At 42.5% G+C, this 15,733-nt stretch overlaps 1 protein-coding gene and 1 long non-coding RNA gene across 2 annotated transcripts in view; both read left to right on the top strand.

The window, feature by feature from the left end:
- The first annotated feature begins 1,538 nt into the window (after positions 1-1,538).
- nr2f1a (nuclear receptor subfamily 2, group F, member 1a) lies at positions 1,539-9,561 on the top strand. The gene is made up of 3 exons (XM_007243893.4): positions 1,539-3,324; positions 4,667-5,194; positions 8,151-9,561. Exons 1-3 carry the CDS (start codon positions 2,892-2,894, stop codon positions 8,423-8,425), a joined length of 1,236 nt encoding a protein of 411 aa, XP_007243955.1. The 5' UTR covers positions 1,539-2,891; the 3' UTR covers positions 8,426-9,561.
- A 979-nt stretch (positions 9,562-10,540) lies between these two features.
- The window catches only part of LOC111191725 (uncharacterized), a 28,269-nt gene continuing 23,076 nt past the window's right edge, over positions 10,541-15,733 (top strand). The window contains exon 1 of the long non-coding RNA XR_002649617.2: positions 10,541-14,875. This is a non-coding gene — a long non-coding RNA (uncharacterized LOC111191725). The remainder of the gene's footprint in view (positions 14,876-15,733) is intronic.

Below are 15,733 nucleotides of genomic sequence, written 5' to 3'. Positions count from 1 at the left end.
CCCTCTCTCCCCTCTCTCTCGCTCTCTCTCTCCAGCCCTGCGGAGGAAAATCTTGATGATACACTTACAGAACTTTCTCTTTGTCTGCTTTAATCGTATTCGTTTCACCTCTCTCTCTCGCTCTGATTCTGTGTCTTTCTCTCTCTACTTTTGCTAGCTTGAGGAGAGCCCCTCGGTATAGATTACCACGCACTTATGTGTCTGAGAGCAGTGGTCATTTTTATTTTTAATTTTTTTTTAAGTTTTAAAAGGTTATAAATGCAGAGGAAGTGTGTCTGTGTAAGTCGTTATTCACCTAAAACGCTGCGAAATTGCGACGCAAAGCGGTCCTGTTGTAATTTTCTAGTTAATTTACTTCTTTCTTATTGACCGCTTCCAACTATAAGTTCAATGTCGCTGAAAGCGTGCTAAGTATTTTTAAAACACAAAAGTCACAGTGCACGAAAAACAGCTGGACAATTTTTTAAAAATAACAATAAAACTGTCGAAAAATAGAAAACAATACCCATAATAATAAAATAATACTGCTAAAAAAATAACCAAAACAATACTGTAAGATAAAATACATGACAACAATAAATTATGCTCTTCCGTTTGCCTGTAATTGTCTACTGTACGCTAGATGGCAGCCCCATCCAGACATTATAAGCCTGTAAAGCGCAGGCTTCGCTATTCATGCACATAAAGCCGCTCTGCTGTCCGTTACAATCGGCAGCTTCCGCCAGTAACGAGTCTCTGCGACCACACGGGTGAAGCTTTGCACACCTAAAGCACGACCTAAAAACGTTAGAACGCTATGCTTTGCCATTTACGTACAAATCCATCGTTTTATCCCCTATCCAGGACCAGCCTTGAGCCGTTGTCGTCTCTCTCTATGTCTCTCTCTCTCTCTCTTTCGCATCACCGTTCTCCCTCTGCCTGGTTCTCTCTACCCGGATTACAGCTCGGTTATAGCGGGAGCACGCGGTGGTCAAACCCGCCTACGAGCGGTCGGTCTAGCGGTGCGTTTGGGCGTTTAAAACCAACTCAGCCGTTCATGAACAATAGTGTTCCTCCTAAAACTTCAAGAGAGTCGTTCTTGTTTTTGTTTTTGTTTTGCTTTGTTTTTGTTTTGCTCTTCTTTAACCCCTCGTTGTAAGCCAATGTATTTCGCTTTATTTTTCTTTTGACCACAATAGATGATTCATTCTAATCAGGTTTTTAAGTAAATAGCGCAATGTAAAACTCGTGCATGTCAGATACACCCCCCACCACCATCATCTCCATCTAAACCCCCAACCCTCCCTCCTTGAACGCATACGCACACACACATACACACTCACGCGCGCGCGCGCGCACACACACACACACACACAATCCTCCCTCCCTCTTCAGTCGTAGGTAGCAAGTAACGAGGACTCTAACCAATGGAGTGAAGGAGGCTTGGCTAACCTTAGCCTCCTATTTTCTCCACCCCCTCCCCCCCCCCCCTTCTCCCAACCTCAGCACCCTCCCCACCCGTCCACCCCCTCCGCGCGGGGTTCTGACCAGTCAGTCGCCTTTGATTATCAGTCGCCAGCAGCCCCTCTCTTGGCTCCTTGACACGAGCACCATATAAGGCGCAGCGATCTCCATAGAAACGTGTCAGTTTCAATAGTAGTGTCAAAGTTCACTATATACAGACATTCGCGCGGATCTCCGTTTCGGAAACATTGCTCCTCCGCTCCTCCCGTCCAAGCGCGTGCATTTTTTCGGGGGCTTCTTTTTTCTTCTCCTTCTTCTTGTTCTTATTCCTCCTCTTCTTTTTCATCACCATCTTCTTCTCCTTCTCCATTCGTTGCATATTCTATTAGTTGTGTTGTGTGTTGTCCTCTCTCTCTCTTCCTCTCTCTCTTCCTTTCTCTCTCTTTCTCTATCTCCCACTCTCCCTCTCTTTCTCTCAGTGTGAGTCTCTCCCTCGCTCTGGCTCTGGCTGGCTCTCGCTCTGGCTCTCTCGCTCTCTCTCTCTCTCTCTCTCTCTCTCTCGCTCGCTCTCTCCCCCTCTCTCTCTCCTTCTCGCTCTTTATCCTCGCTCCGCTCCGACTGGAAGAGGTGAAACTGCATAGGCACTCGGGCGACGTTGCTGTCGGTGTGTGTGCGAGTGTGTGAGAGTGTGTGTGCGTGCGTGTGTTTTTGGGGGTCTTCTCTTCTTTTTTCTTTTCTTTTTTTGGAGCTTGGACCAGATGAGCTTTATTCATGAACATAGATAGCTCTTCGGCGTTTCCTTCTCTCCAGCAGCGGCGAGGACGGAGAAAGGAACAGGGGAGAAAAAAAGACGGGAATTTATCTCGCGCCGCACTTTGGATCGCGGATCCGCCGGAGAGAGCTTTGCTTTTCGCCTCCACGTCCACGCCGAGTGCATGAACTGAGATATTTCTGCGCGACAACAGCAACAGAAGCAACAACCGAAATATTAATAATAAAATAAAAAAAAAAAAACATTTTTTCCGTTTTTCTATTTTTGGGACTCTCTTTCTCCACGCGACCGGGGCACCCGAATGGCTGACTGCAATTTACCGTGGAACTGGCCTCCCGACAGCTCTTTATCCTGATCGGGCTTTGCCTTCTTCTTCATCTTCATCCACCCTCCGTTCATTCTGTTATTTTTTTATTTTATTTTATTGTTTAATGCAGCGATCGTTTTAGACTCCTACTCCCACCTCGACCCTATCTCTCTCTTTCTCCCTTTCTCTTCTCCTCTTTTGCTATGAGATTGACCGCTCCGGCTTGACTCGTTCATCTCTTTCTCTCTCTCTCACTCCCTGTCTATCTATCTCTCTCTTTCCGTTCTCCCAGTTTTTTCCTTCCCCAAGCTCCGAGACCCGAGCGAGCCGTGTTCGCTTGAAAGCACTTTTTTTCCCTGGGCCCGAGATATGGCAATGGTAGTTAGCGTCTGGCGCGATCCGCAGGACGACGTGGCCGGTGGAGCTCCGAGCGGGCCCAACCCGGCGGCCCAGCCGGCAAGGGAGCAGCAGCAGGCGGCGTCGGCGGCGCCGCACACCCCGCAGACCCCCAGCCAGCCGGGGCCGCCGTCCACCCCAGGCACGGCCGGAGACAAGGGCAGCCAGAACTCGGCGCAAAGCCAGCAGCACATCGAATGTGTGGTGTGCGGCGACAAATCGAGCGGCAAACATTATGGTCAGTTCACCTGCGAGGGCTGCAAAAGTTTCTTCAAGAGAAGCGTGCGCAGGAACTTAACGTACACATGCCGTGCCAACAGGAACTGTCCTATTGACCAGCACCACCGCAACCAGTGCCAATACTGCCGGCTCAAGAAATGCTTAAAAGTGGGCATGCGGCGCGAAGGTGAATATATGTTCATTATCCTAACTAATGTTGACATTTTTGTTTACATCAAACCAGAAAACAAATTTAGTGTTTTTTCTGTCTCTCCAGCACTTACACGTTATAGGCTATAGTAGTAGAATTGCTATATTCCACAGACCATCTTGCCGAGCAGTGTTATGTAAAGGTCGCGCTCTGCATATGTACACATATACACTATCGAGAAAGTGTGTGTGTAGGTTATTTTATTCGTATCCCTTCTAGAGATAGAGCTGCACTAGACACGCGTTTATGCGTTTTGTTTACATGTTTTGATGGCATGAAGATGAGCCCACAGGCAATACATATACGTGCATTCATTGTAACTCGCTTAACTGCACGGTATGTGAGAGCTATGCTTGAACTCGAGGGTCAGGGTGTGTGTGTGTGTGTGTGTGTGTGAGTGTATATGTGTATAAAAATATATACATACTTTTAGTTTAATTTTAGCAAAAGTGTGTACTATTGTGTAGTTGTTTGGCTACATAATTCAAATCAAATTAATGATGGGAACTTGAGTGTGTCTGTGTGTGTTTGGTGGCTGAGTAGCCTAGTGTGTGTGTGTGTGTGTGTAAGTAGAGGCCTGTTTCAACCTCAAAGCCATGTGAACAATGGCGGTACCAACTTATGCACAGCACTTATGTCAGCAGAGTGCAGCACAGCTGTATTTTGGTCCAAACCCGTTTTCTAAGGTGTTGTTATTTTGCTCTCCACATTTGCATTTATTTGAATTAGAAAGCTCAGGCATTGTCCTGGATTTACACCAAAGCTAACACAGCTTTCGACCTATATATCAAATCACGTGTTTACTATTACAGCACAATATAGTGTTAGTATATTTAGCATGCAGTTTAAATGGCAGTGTGTTTACTTTGCTCTATAGACTACTACTGAGCGTGGGGGGCATGTATAGTAGGCAGTAGAGTAGAAGAAACGGGTTATGTAGGCTATGTGTGCGCAGCCTAAGCTGTTTTGATGCTTATAGTCAAGATTCGGTCGCCTGCTCAATTAAATATGAACGATTTTAGCGTGATGTGTTTTCCAAGCACCATCGTGCTTAAAGTTAGTGTATAAGTGTGCCCATCTTTATGTATATGTACGTGCAAATTTAACAATTGCAAACGTAAACACTGCCACTTCGCCGAGGCTATGGTCCTAGAACGGCATCAAATATAAGTTCCCGTATAAACTGTTATATTTTTATTTACCCCGCAAACATAAAATAGATCGATTTTGTAGATCCCCACCAAAAAAAACATTCACATTGAATGATGTTTCTCAGTTCTGGATGCACATTTCCTCTCCCTCTCTTTCTTTCCGTCAGCGGTTCAGCGAGGAAGGATGCCCCCGACCCAGCCGAACCCGGGCCAGTACGCGCTCACCAATGGGGACCCCCTGAACGGCCACTGCTACCTCTCGGGATACATCTCGCTGCTGCTGCGGGCCGAGCCCTACCCGACGTCCCGTTACGGCAGCCAGTGCATGCAGCCCAACAACATCATGGGCATCGAGAACATCTGCGAGCTGGCTGCGCGCCTGCTCTTCAGCGCAGTGGAGTGGGCCCGGAACATCCCTTTCTTCCCCGACCTGCAGATCACCGACCAGGTGTCCCTACTTAGACTCACGTGGAGCGAGCTGTTCGTGCTGAACGCGGCTCAGTGCTCCATGCCGCTGCACGTGGCGCCGCTGCTCGCAGCCGCCGGCCTGCACGCGTCGCCCATGTCCGCGGACCGCGTCGTGGCCTTCATGGACCACATCCGGATCTTCCAGGAGCAGGTGGAGAAGCTCAAGGCGCTGCACGTCGACTCGGCGGAGTACAGCTGCATCAAGGCCATCGTGCTCTTCACCTCGGGTGAGTCTGGGGGCTCTTGTATGTGTGTATATCTGAGAAAGTGTGTGTATGAGTGTGTGTGCTCGAGGCCGCGGGCGACCGGGGAGCTAGAGCTAAAGCTAGAACTCGATGTTTTTTGCTGTTTTGAGCAAACAGCATTCACACAGAGAGGCGCATAACATATACGCTGTGTAATTTAGTATTTTTTACTTTAGTATAAAAATAGCAGGATGACATTTTAAAAACACAAGCTCTATTTAGCAAATGTGAGGTGCATCAATAGCATAAATGCTGATTCCAAAATAATATGTAAATCACAGGCCTATGTTAGATTATAATTCTGAGAGTAGGCTGCTAAATAAGTCAGTGTCTATTCTGAGGCAATGATGAACTTTTACAATTCCGTAAAATTGCGTTTTTGTAAATGTAAGCTTCTTTTAAAGAAAAAAAACTCATCGTCTCAAAAGAGTGATTTGTTTATAAAAGATTTAGTCACTACTAAATTATAATGCTACAGGAAATATTCTGCATAATTATTTTAGCTCTAACTGTCCAGAATAACGTTTAAATAATGGCGTCCGTTAAAAAAACGTAAATCGTAGGCCCGAAATCTCAAAACACTTCCTGACGCGGATGTGCATTTTTCCCAAAATCCCTAATTGTTGTAGACTGAAAATTATAGAAATGTTTTATAAATATTACCAAAACATAATATATATATATGCCTATTACTTTTGCCTTTTAATTGCGAAAAATATTTTTATTTTATTTTTTTTTACAAAAACGTTAAAAACCGTGAACATTATTTTTTAAGTGTAAAAGAGCTTTTAAAAAAAATGTTTGTCAAAATAGAGCTTCACAAATCTCATTCATTATTCACGTGCATGCACCACAATTGTAGTTTGTGATTTTGGTCTTTGAACCTCGCCATAATATCTTATCTTATCTAACCTCTTATCATTATCTTATTAACATGTATAACGCTAACGATCACAGTATGCATCTGTATGGTTTGCTACAACCATCCCAAAAACACGAGTTGATTGGTGGCCAAAGTGGCAGCGAAGGAAATATTTCATCGCGTGCAAATTCCCCACTTTGTGGTTTATTACACTGCCATGTGGAGAAGCTGACATTAAAAAAAGCTGCTCGTCGCCAAATTTATTTGTCATGCTTTTTCATTAAAAATGGTATTAAATGCGCTCAGCTTTACAGTTTGAGTTAATAGGCCGCAGTCTTTGGGGCATTGTATGACCTGGCATGGCTTTCAGAAGCACGTAGTGTTTGTAGTGAAAGTAGTGGAAATGGGCGTTTGTTTTCTTTAATTTTATCGTTCGTCTGTTTGCTTTTATCTCATAATAAATTCAAACGCCATCATTCAGTCTTTCTAGTAATGACGTCAGGCTCGAGATGGACCTTAGTTATCAACCTTAGTTACCATTCAGCTGCTCTGAGTTGAGTCCAACGTTCTGCATTTGGTTTTGGGAAATGAACCGAAATAAATAGATTTGGTCTGCTCACACCAAATCCCAGTTCAGGTGTAGTTACATTTAAACTGGAAACTAGGTAAATATCGCTGTTCAACGCTATTTGAGTGGAAAGAGCTAAAACCTAATGAACAGTGATCTGGTATTGCCATGTGCTGAATTTTAAAATATGTAAATATATTTGATTCCTAATATTTTAATTCATATTTGTGATCTGTGAATATGTAAAGAGCAGCACCACGGTCCAGAAGATGGTCTGGATCTTCTCGTCTAGGCCTAGGTGTGTTTTGTGTCTTATTAAGTTAGACGCATAAATTATTAACACACGTCTTTTCTGACGTTCACTTACTTCTCTACATTAATTGCACACTGAAGTATTCTTTTTCCTCACGAGTCTGCTATTTGCACATACAGCACGAGAGGAGAAAGCCAGAGCATGAGGTCACATAACTGGGAGGTTTCAGCCTGGACTTCACAGTTCAGAAGTGTAGAAGGTCATTGTACTGAACCTGAGTGCTTTACAGTCCACTGCAATTAGGGTCAATCTCAGTAATGCTGTTGGTGAGGTGTCACACTTTTGTCATATACTAATTATCATAAATAGTACTGTTTCGTTTTTTTAAAAATAGTTTCCGGTTCTAATGTGGTGTTTACATTGTGCACATTATGTCTTCGCTGACCGAATTAACAGCGAGCCTATTAGAAAACATTTAACCATAATATAAAGAATATACACGCTACATTATTGTATACAATCAATTATCAATACAACTGAGGTAAACTTAATTTCTGGACTGGACTGTTTATACTCAAGAATTTGGGTCTTAATCTTCTCTCTTCAAGTAATGTGTATAATATTCCTAAAATGTTGTAATTGTGTCCACGGAAAAATCCCTAGTCATAAATTTTCCTGCTTCTAGCGGCCTTGTCTCAGGTGTGTGCGAGGGTTGGCTGGTGGTGGAAATAGGGGTATTAGAGAAATGACTCGATATCGTCTGTACTGTAATTAGGTCATACTTCTTATATTAACATATCCAGACCCATTTTTTAAGCCCGCGACTGCATTTTTATGCTTTTAGCCCAAACATGGCCGCCTTGTCCTCGCTCTCCAGCTATAGTTAGCCAGGCGCGCTCAGACAGCGAGGCTTTGAGAAGCCACACAAGGGGCTGGGGATTCGGACTGGTTTGTTGGGTCTGATTTACGAGCGCGCGTGTGGTATCTCCTGTGCCACGCGGGGAAATCCGTCGCGTCGCTGTTTGAGGGATTGCGCACTCGCCTTGTTTATTTATAATGACGGAGCTCCTCGTGCGCTGCGTGATGCATGGTGTTTGCGTTGGTGTGGTGTGTATGTGTGTGTAGCCTACGTGAGTGTGTGTGGGTGTGTGTTCACCTCAGCTTTTGGAGCGTCCGTGCTGAACGCTAACCTGGTCTTTTTTCTTCTTGTTTGTGTGTTTGTACGTGCGCCTGGGGTGTTCTTCTGCCTGACCAGACGCTTGTGGCCTGTCGGACGCGGCGCACATCGAAAGCCTACAGGAGAAGTCCCAGTGCGCTCTGGAGGAGTACGTGAGGAGCCAGTACCCGAACCAGCCCAGCCGCTTTGGGAAGCTCCTGCTCCGGCTGCCTTCTCTGCGCACCGTCTCCTCGTCCGTAATTGAACAGCTGTTCTTCGTTCGCTTGGTAGGTAAAACTCCCATTGAAACCCTCATCAGGGATATGTTATTATCCGGGAGCAGCTTCAACTGGCCCTACATGTCCATTCAATGATCCCAATGAGCGAGTGAATACACACACAAAAACGAGAAACAGAGAGAGAGAGAGACATGAAGGACCAAAAAAAACTCTGAAGCCCTCTTTCAAGAAGACTATATATAGGACCTGGTTTCTGCTCACCCTGGAAGACTTGTTTTTCCCCTCTCTCGTCTTTGTTTTTTGCTTTTTTTTTGTTTTCTTCTGTTGTCTTCTCGGACCGAGGTGGAATACGTAATGTATAAAGATGAAAGAACTGGACTTTACTCCCTTGTAAATCCATTGCCATCATCAAGAACATGCTCCATTTTGTAAAATACTAGTCTTTATTTTCCTTTTTTGTACAAAAGAACAGAAAACCCCACAAAAACAAAATACGTACAGATAAATTGAAGAACATCATATGCGCAGTAAAAAACGAAGACTTAGCAGGAAAGTAATGTTTCCAAGCAATTATAAGAAATGTCCTGTGTCTATGTATCTCTGTTTTGTATTTTTTTCTGGTTCTAAACCAGTTTTTTTTCTGTGATTCTATACTAATGATTTTTTGATATAACCTTTTGCTTCTTATAATGAGTGCGATATATGTTGTTGAAGCTATGTTCTCCAAGAATTAAAATTGAAGTGAGAATTTAAAAAAACGTTAAAGAACAAAAAAATAATAAAGAAAATTTTAGACAAATAAGAATCTAAGAGTCTAATCGCAATGACAATATCACTGATGGTTGAACTTGCCCCCATCCCCCTCCTCCATTCCTCCTAATTGAAGCTATGGACATGCAACTGCGGCAAAAAAAGAGAAAAAGAATGAAAAAACTGACCTCATGGACATTTTAAGGAGAGGACACCGGTGAAACTTTTTCTTTTCTTTTCTTGGTTGTGTGTGTTTGAGAGCGAGCAAGAGTGTGTGTGTGTATGAGTCAATCATCAGTCAAAGAGGAAAGACGAGAAATCAAAAGCACTTTTAATATATCATTTTTCAAATACATTTTTGTTTGTTTCGTCTTGATATTTTCGTTGTTTCGTTTTTTTTCTTTATTTGTTTTTTATTGGTTGTTGCTTCCATTTTGCTCAATCCATGATATGCTTGTGCAGAAGGGTCGCTTGATGAAGTTGTGTGATGGTGACTATACTATTAAAAAAGAAATAGGCAACTATGTCTCACTCTCAGCACGTTTTATGTGGGTCTTGTTCAGGTGTTCAGATGTTTAGATGATTTGCAATTTGTTATCGTTTAGTGTGTTTTTCAACCTACTTCACACATATGGGCACAATTGCATCACACAATGCAGGTGTTCAGATGTTAGTGGGGGATTCCTTTATAGTGTTGTGTATTTTATTAAAGTTTTAGGTTTTAATCTACATTAGACATATGCTTAATTGCATCATGCAATTTTTGGATGTTTAACGGGTGCTTGTTGTTATTTTAAGCCAAAATTATTCGTTTTTGGCTGTTTTCACGATTTTCAAGATTTTCAAATTATGGTAGGGAGGCTTAATTTTTCCCAATGCAAACGTCTTTATTTTAGTCTGTTTTTAGTCTACATTGCACAATTGCTCAAATGCATGCCTAAATTTTATCGGATGTTACTGGGGGATGGGGTATTTTATCCTAGGAAAAGAATATTCGTTTAAAGCTGTTTTTAAGATTTCCAGGTCTTAATGTGCGGAGGCTTGATTGATAATCTAAGAAAAGAAAATATTATATATATATAAATATATAACATGTCCTCAGTTGAATCACAATATTGCATGTGTTTAAATTATACTGAGGGGTTCTTTGTTATCTTAGAGCAAATTATTACAATTATATTATACTCTGCGCACTTGCTCAGTTGCATCACACACGATTTTTGTGTTTAGCTATTTCTGGGGTCTTCTTTGTTTTTGTAATTCATACCTCTTTGTTTTAGCTTATTTTGCAACATACACGTGCTGAATTGCACCACATGATTTTATGCTTTAAAAGCATCTTACCAAGAGTTACCAATGCTGCAGTTTTGTCATATAAATGTCCTAATTTTGCAATGTAAAAATAGAAGTAATAATAATAATAATAATAATAATAATAATAATAATAATAATAATAATAATAATAATAATAATGATAATGATAATGATAATAATAATATTAATAATAATAGCTCATATGGCTTTCCTAAAACACGGGTATTTAATTGTTTCTGTGAATCATCTCATCTCCAGCACATGCATTGTGTTGTTGTTGGTTTCTTAGCTGTACTCTATATTAGCTGTAGACACAGCTGGTATAGTGCGCTGAATACGATTTGTGTGACGTTGCTCCAGCGCCTGCTTCAGCACATTAATGTTTCATATTTTTCCCAGGCTGGATTGAAAGGGTTGTTCAAGGAGAGAGAGAGAGATAGAGAGAGAGACAGTGGGGCTTGATATAAAGAGACGAAGCCTGTCACTACAGATGAGAAAAAGAAAAAGAAAGAAAAAACATCCACTAATGTTATTTTGCTGTGGGGCTACGAGTGTTTCACAGCAGCAGTTATGCGTGATCAATCTAGGAAACGTACACCGCTGCATGCGAGGCGATAGCTCGATAGCGAGCACTAAATGTGATGTATTGTACAAAGACAGTGAGAAATTCGTGTTCGGCCTCAAACCATTGGGCACGACTATGGGAAGTGGAAAACCTGCTTGTTTTCTCGCGCGATTGTCCCCCTGCTCGTATTCCCACATCTGCACTCCAGCTCTCATGTTCTGGGGCTGGAAATGATGGGAGTTTTTTTCTTTTTTCTTTTTTTTCACTTTTGCAGGGAAGCGATTATGCTGCAAGTCTACTGCACTCAGTATTAGTGAATTTGTCAAATGTGGCTTTTGGAGAAGACCAACTTTTTGGAAAGTGGTCTGCCTGCCTTCCCTCATGTGGGCTTTGCTCTGCTGTGCTACAGCAGAGGTTTACCTAAGCTAAAGTATGCAGTTATTATGAATCCAGACTGTTTTCGTGCGAATAAATAAATAAGATTTGTTAGGCAATGCTGACGTTGGCATTTTTCCTCCTCGTGCATATCATCGATTGCTTATAAGGTCGAGATTTTGTAATCTCTCTGAGGTATAAAGTTTGAGAGCAAGAGGGTTGTCAAACACCACCCAAAAGTTGGATGTCTATTTATATTTTGGTGCAATGGACAGGAACGAAATCCTACATTTCGTTTCCTTTCGCTTTTATTTTGTCTTAAGAGCTCAGTGCTTCTGGCTGATGAAGATGAATAAGAGTATATGCAAGCTCATGCTGCTTCTGTTTATATTTGTCAGAGCCTAATTGTTCGCATTAGACAAACAGAATATTACTAAAGCAAGCCTGGCTCACCATGTAGACTGGTTTTATGAAGCAAGCTGGGAGTGAAACAGCCGTAAGACCACGTAGAGCACAGACGTTTTTGATTGATTACCCCAAAGGACCAGAGACAATAGCTCTTTGACGGCTCTTGTTTTGTTTTTTTCCCTTCAATGTTTCTCAAGTTGAGGGTTTTTGAATTGAAAAATAGTCGCTTAGTCTCGATCAGGAACGAGAGTAGAGATACCCAAGGGGATTCCACGGAGCTTTTGTGTGGTAACACAAAGCATGTAAATCGACAATGTTTAAATTCAGCAAGTCACCCAGCAGATATCTGAATGTGTGTGATGTGAATGCAGGCCTAACGTCATGCATCAAATTCCCTTTAGCTCCATAAAATATGACAAGAAAGAACAACACAATTAAAGGGCGAGAGGAACCTTCTCAGTGTTATATAACGTTTCTACTAAATTGTTGACCAATGCATTGAGCAGAAGCTCCAAGCACTTTCATGTTCAGCAATAATGAGATCAAAATCCCCGAAGATCTCGTTTTTTCTGTTGCATTCTAAGCAGCGCGCTTTCTATTGAGATTTCCATTTGTTAGACTAGAGGCTATATAAAGCAATAGTTGCTAAGGACTGAATTCGTGCCATGTGTTACTAATTAACAAACCAAGATTTATCCATAAAGGAACATGAATCATATAGCCTACATAGGCTCACAAGAAGAACGAGCTATTCTGGTCTCTATTAGATTTGCACTGATAAGCCTGCATGCTCATATTTTAGCCCTCACATCTTCACTGGGTTTTGTTCGGAGATTTCCCTCTCTTTTTTTCTTTCTTTTTTGTCAGTCATCGCTTACGCGACAGTTTTTACCCCAGCAATCGAAAGGAACTGAGCACCAAACGCCTTCCTATAGGAAACAAATCATCTCTGTGGGTTGAGGATGTTTAATGGTCTCTCTGGACTTGGTATGTCAGAAATATTAGCTTAGTTGCGCTTGGCTGAGAGACGAGTGTTTATCTGACACTTTTTGGCTGTATAGTCATATTTTATGGGTTTTGATGTTTCCTGCTTGGGGCTGTGGGCTGGAAAACTTATGCAAAGCCTCTGAAGGTGAACAGAAACGTTTTCAAGTTGCTGGCACACCACACACAAAAAAGTTACAAAACTTACATACCTATAATTGTGCCTTTCTATTTTTCAAACGAAATTTAAAATTCACTTCACGTTGCATGTGGAACTGGAAATACAGCAGCTTTGCTCAACATATATTTTGGTCTTGTTTTGTCTGTCTGTCCAACTGCGTGTTTTATTTTTGTGCATGCTTAAAGCTCAAACGCTAAAACTATCTATCTATCCATCCATCCATCCATCCATCCATCTACCCATTTCTCTATCTGGATGCCCATTTCTCTGTATAAATATATATCCGTAAAAATCCCAACTTCAATGTTTCAATCTATCGCGTGTGTTCAAATTAAGAGCAAGGTCAATGCAAGCAAGAACAACGATAACAACACTGATCATTATCGATGTGTGCTGGTTTCTGTTGTGAACTTATTTCGCATAAAACGTGCCTGTTTGCACCCTGAGACCATATGCAGGCAACCTGGGGTGACGCTGCATTTACTGTTAACATCCTCTCTGATCACTGCGTAATTCTCCTTCCGCGGCGGAGCTTTAAGCCATGGATCAAATCCAACACAACAGGATATAAAATATCCCCAGTTGTGAACGTAACATAAGGCGACGCCTCAACATGCATGTGTGCACGCTTGTGTGTGTGTGTGTGTGTGTGTGGTCGGGCCTGGTGTGAGGGAGGCAGGCGAGAAAGCCCAGAACGCTGTGTAAGCGATCCCTTTGTGTTGATTTAGGAAGACGTTTGCTGTATATAACGTTCAAGGCTGATAATATCATTGCCTGGTCAGATAAATAAAGCAGTGGCCAAACCATCGGGTCAGCTATCGATCCCTTCTGCCAGCTGAGAGAAAGGGGAATGAGACGACACGGACGAGGAGGAGGAGGATGAGAGAGAGAGACAGAGAGAGAGAGAAGAGGAGTGAAGAGAAGAGGTGAGAAGAGGGAAGGAGGAGGGGGTCTTATTAGCATTCCTAACCCATGGACCACCACTGACAACTGAAAGAGATATCTAACTCAACACCATGCATTTTCTTCTTTACTCTTAGCCATCATTTCTGCCAACACATGTAGGCAGCTTTTTAATGGTAGTCAGTCAGCACATGTTAACAGAGTTACACTGCATTTATATTGACAACTTGGGCAACATCATGTTCGAGCTGTTTACTCGTGTAAACAGACTATTTATAGCTGGGCTACCCCTACCCCCATAATCACACACTTTGACAATTCATACCACGAGCTATGTTTGCTGATTTGTTCATTCAGTTTTACACAAATAAAGTGTTCACCAGTTTAAAAAAAATTAAAACAAATTACAAATGCACTTGTTGATCTGACACAATAAAATTGCATTATTTAAAGCGACCATTAAGCAATGTAAACACACCTCTTTAGTGCTGGAAAAATACGGGTGGATTAATAAGCGGCAGCACTTGTACAGACTGAGTAAACAATTGTGAACAACTCTCAAAATATTTTGAGACATGATTCCTCTTTGGTGCACGTGAGAATTCTTTGGGAATGCTTGGGGAATACACAACCCAATACGCGCGCAAAATCGTGTCCAACAATGACAGCTGTTTATCACTTAGTGAGTTCTTTCCAAGTTTTTTTTTTTTTTTTAGTTTTTTTCTCCTCCTCCTCCTCCTCCTCCTTCTCCTCCTCCTCCTCCCCACCCCGTCTCTATCTTGCTTTGTTGTTTTAAAATATGCATGTCTCTCCGGAATGCCAGTCACGAGTCCAAACTTTGCGTCCAACCTCCCACATGAAATGATCCCCCCTTAAAGGGGGCTCAATATGTCTCAATCTGCACTGCACTTCACTCAAAGCGTTGGGCTATGGAGGGACGGGGGGCTGCGAAATGCACGCCTGAGACCGACGGAGCTTGGCTCGGACGTTCAGCTAACGACGCCGTTTCTTCCTTCAACTTCTTCTTCCTGAACTCTTCATGCGTTCTTCCTTCCCTGAGCAGGACCACGGCGACCATCATCACGGAGGTCCAGCAAAAAAAGAAGTAAGAAATTTGTTTTCATTTTTTGTCCTCCCCTTTTTTTCGGACGCGCATGTGAGTTTGGGGCTTCGTGCGCGCGCTCGTAGGAGTGCGCGCGCGTGCCCGCGTCCTTTTGGGTTTGTGCAGAAGGGAGAGGAGAAAAAAAAGGAGGGGGAGGGCGCTATGGGGAAAAAAATAAAACGCTAGAGAGAGAAGAGGATGGACCAATGTGTGTGTGTGTGTGTGTGTGTGTGTAAGAGAGAGAGAGAGAGAGAGAGAGAGAGAGAGAGAGAAAGTGGATGAGTCCGGCTGTCATTACCAACAAATTAATCAACACGTAGCGTTTAAGGTGGAGAGCTAGCATTTCGTGTTGGGCTTTGGAAAAAATACACTACGACAGGGAAAATAGGGGGAGCCAAAGTGTGTGTGTGTTGGGGGGGGGGGGGCAAAGTTTGCTTTGAAAGGAAAAGCGAGAAAGAGGGTCGAGACAGCAGAAAATGAAGCTTTAATCAGAAAGTAAACCAGAAATATTTTAATTTTTCTAAGCTAAATCGAGAATATTTACTTGCAACTTATTCAATTTAACATTTAAAATAAAAATAAATATAAATAATTTATAACCTGACACGTACCTGTTAAAAGTCCCCCCATAAATAACCCCTGGCTGCTCTGAGTCTGCGCGCGATAAACGAGGCGCGGTGACGTCAGCTTATCGTGAGATCTTCCAAACACATCGGCTGTAATTAGGGTGTTAATTCACTCCTGCAAACACGCGGCCGTTTTTTTCTCACCCATCTCGCCTGTCTGCACGCAGCGGTCCTCCATACCTGTAAGAACTGCCTGAATATGCAGCGATATTTACTGCTTACTTCCCTCTAATAC

This window comes from Astyanax mexicanus, chromosome 22, assembly GCF_023375975.1.
Source record: "Astyanax mexicanus isolate ESR-SI-001 chromosome 22, AstMex3_surface, whole genome shotgun sequence".
Taxonomy (NCBI): domain Eukaryota; kingdom Metazoa; phylum Chordata; class Actinopteri; order Characiformes; family Acestrorhamphidae; genus Astyanax; species Astyanax mexicanus.
The sequence above is the reverse complement of the archived record's forward strand: the minus strand, read 5'-3'. Positions and strand labels throughout refer to the sequence as shown.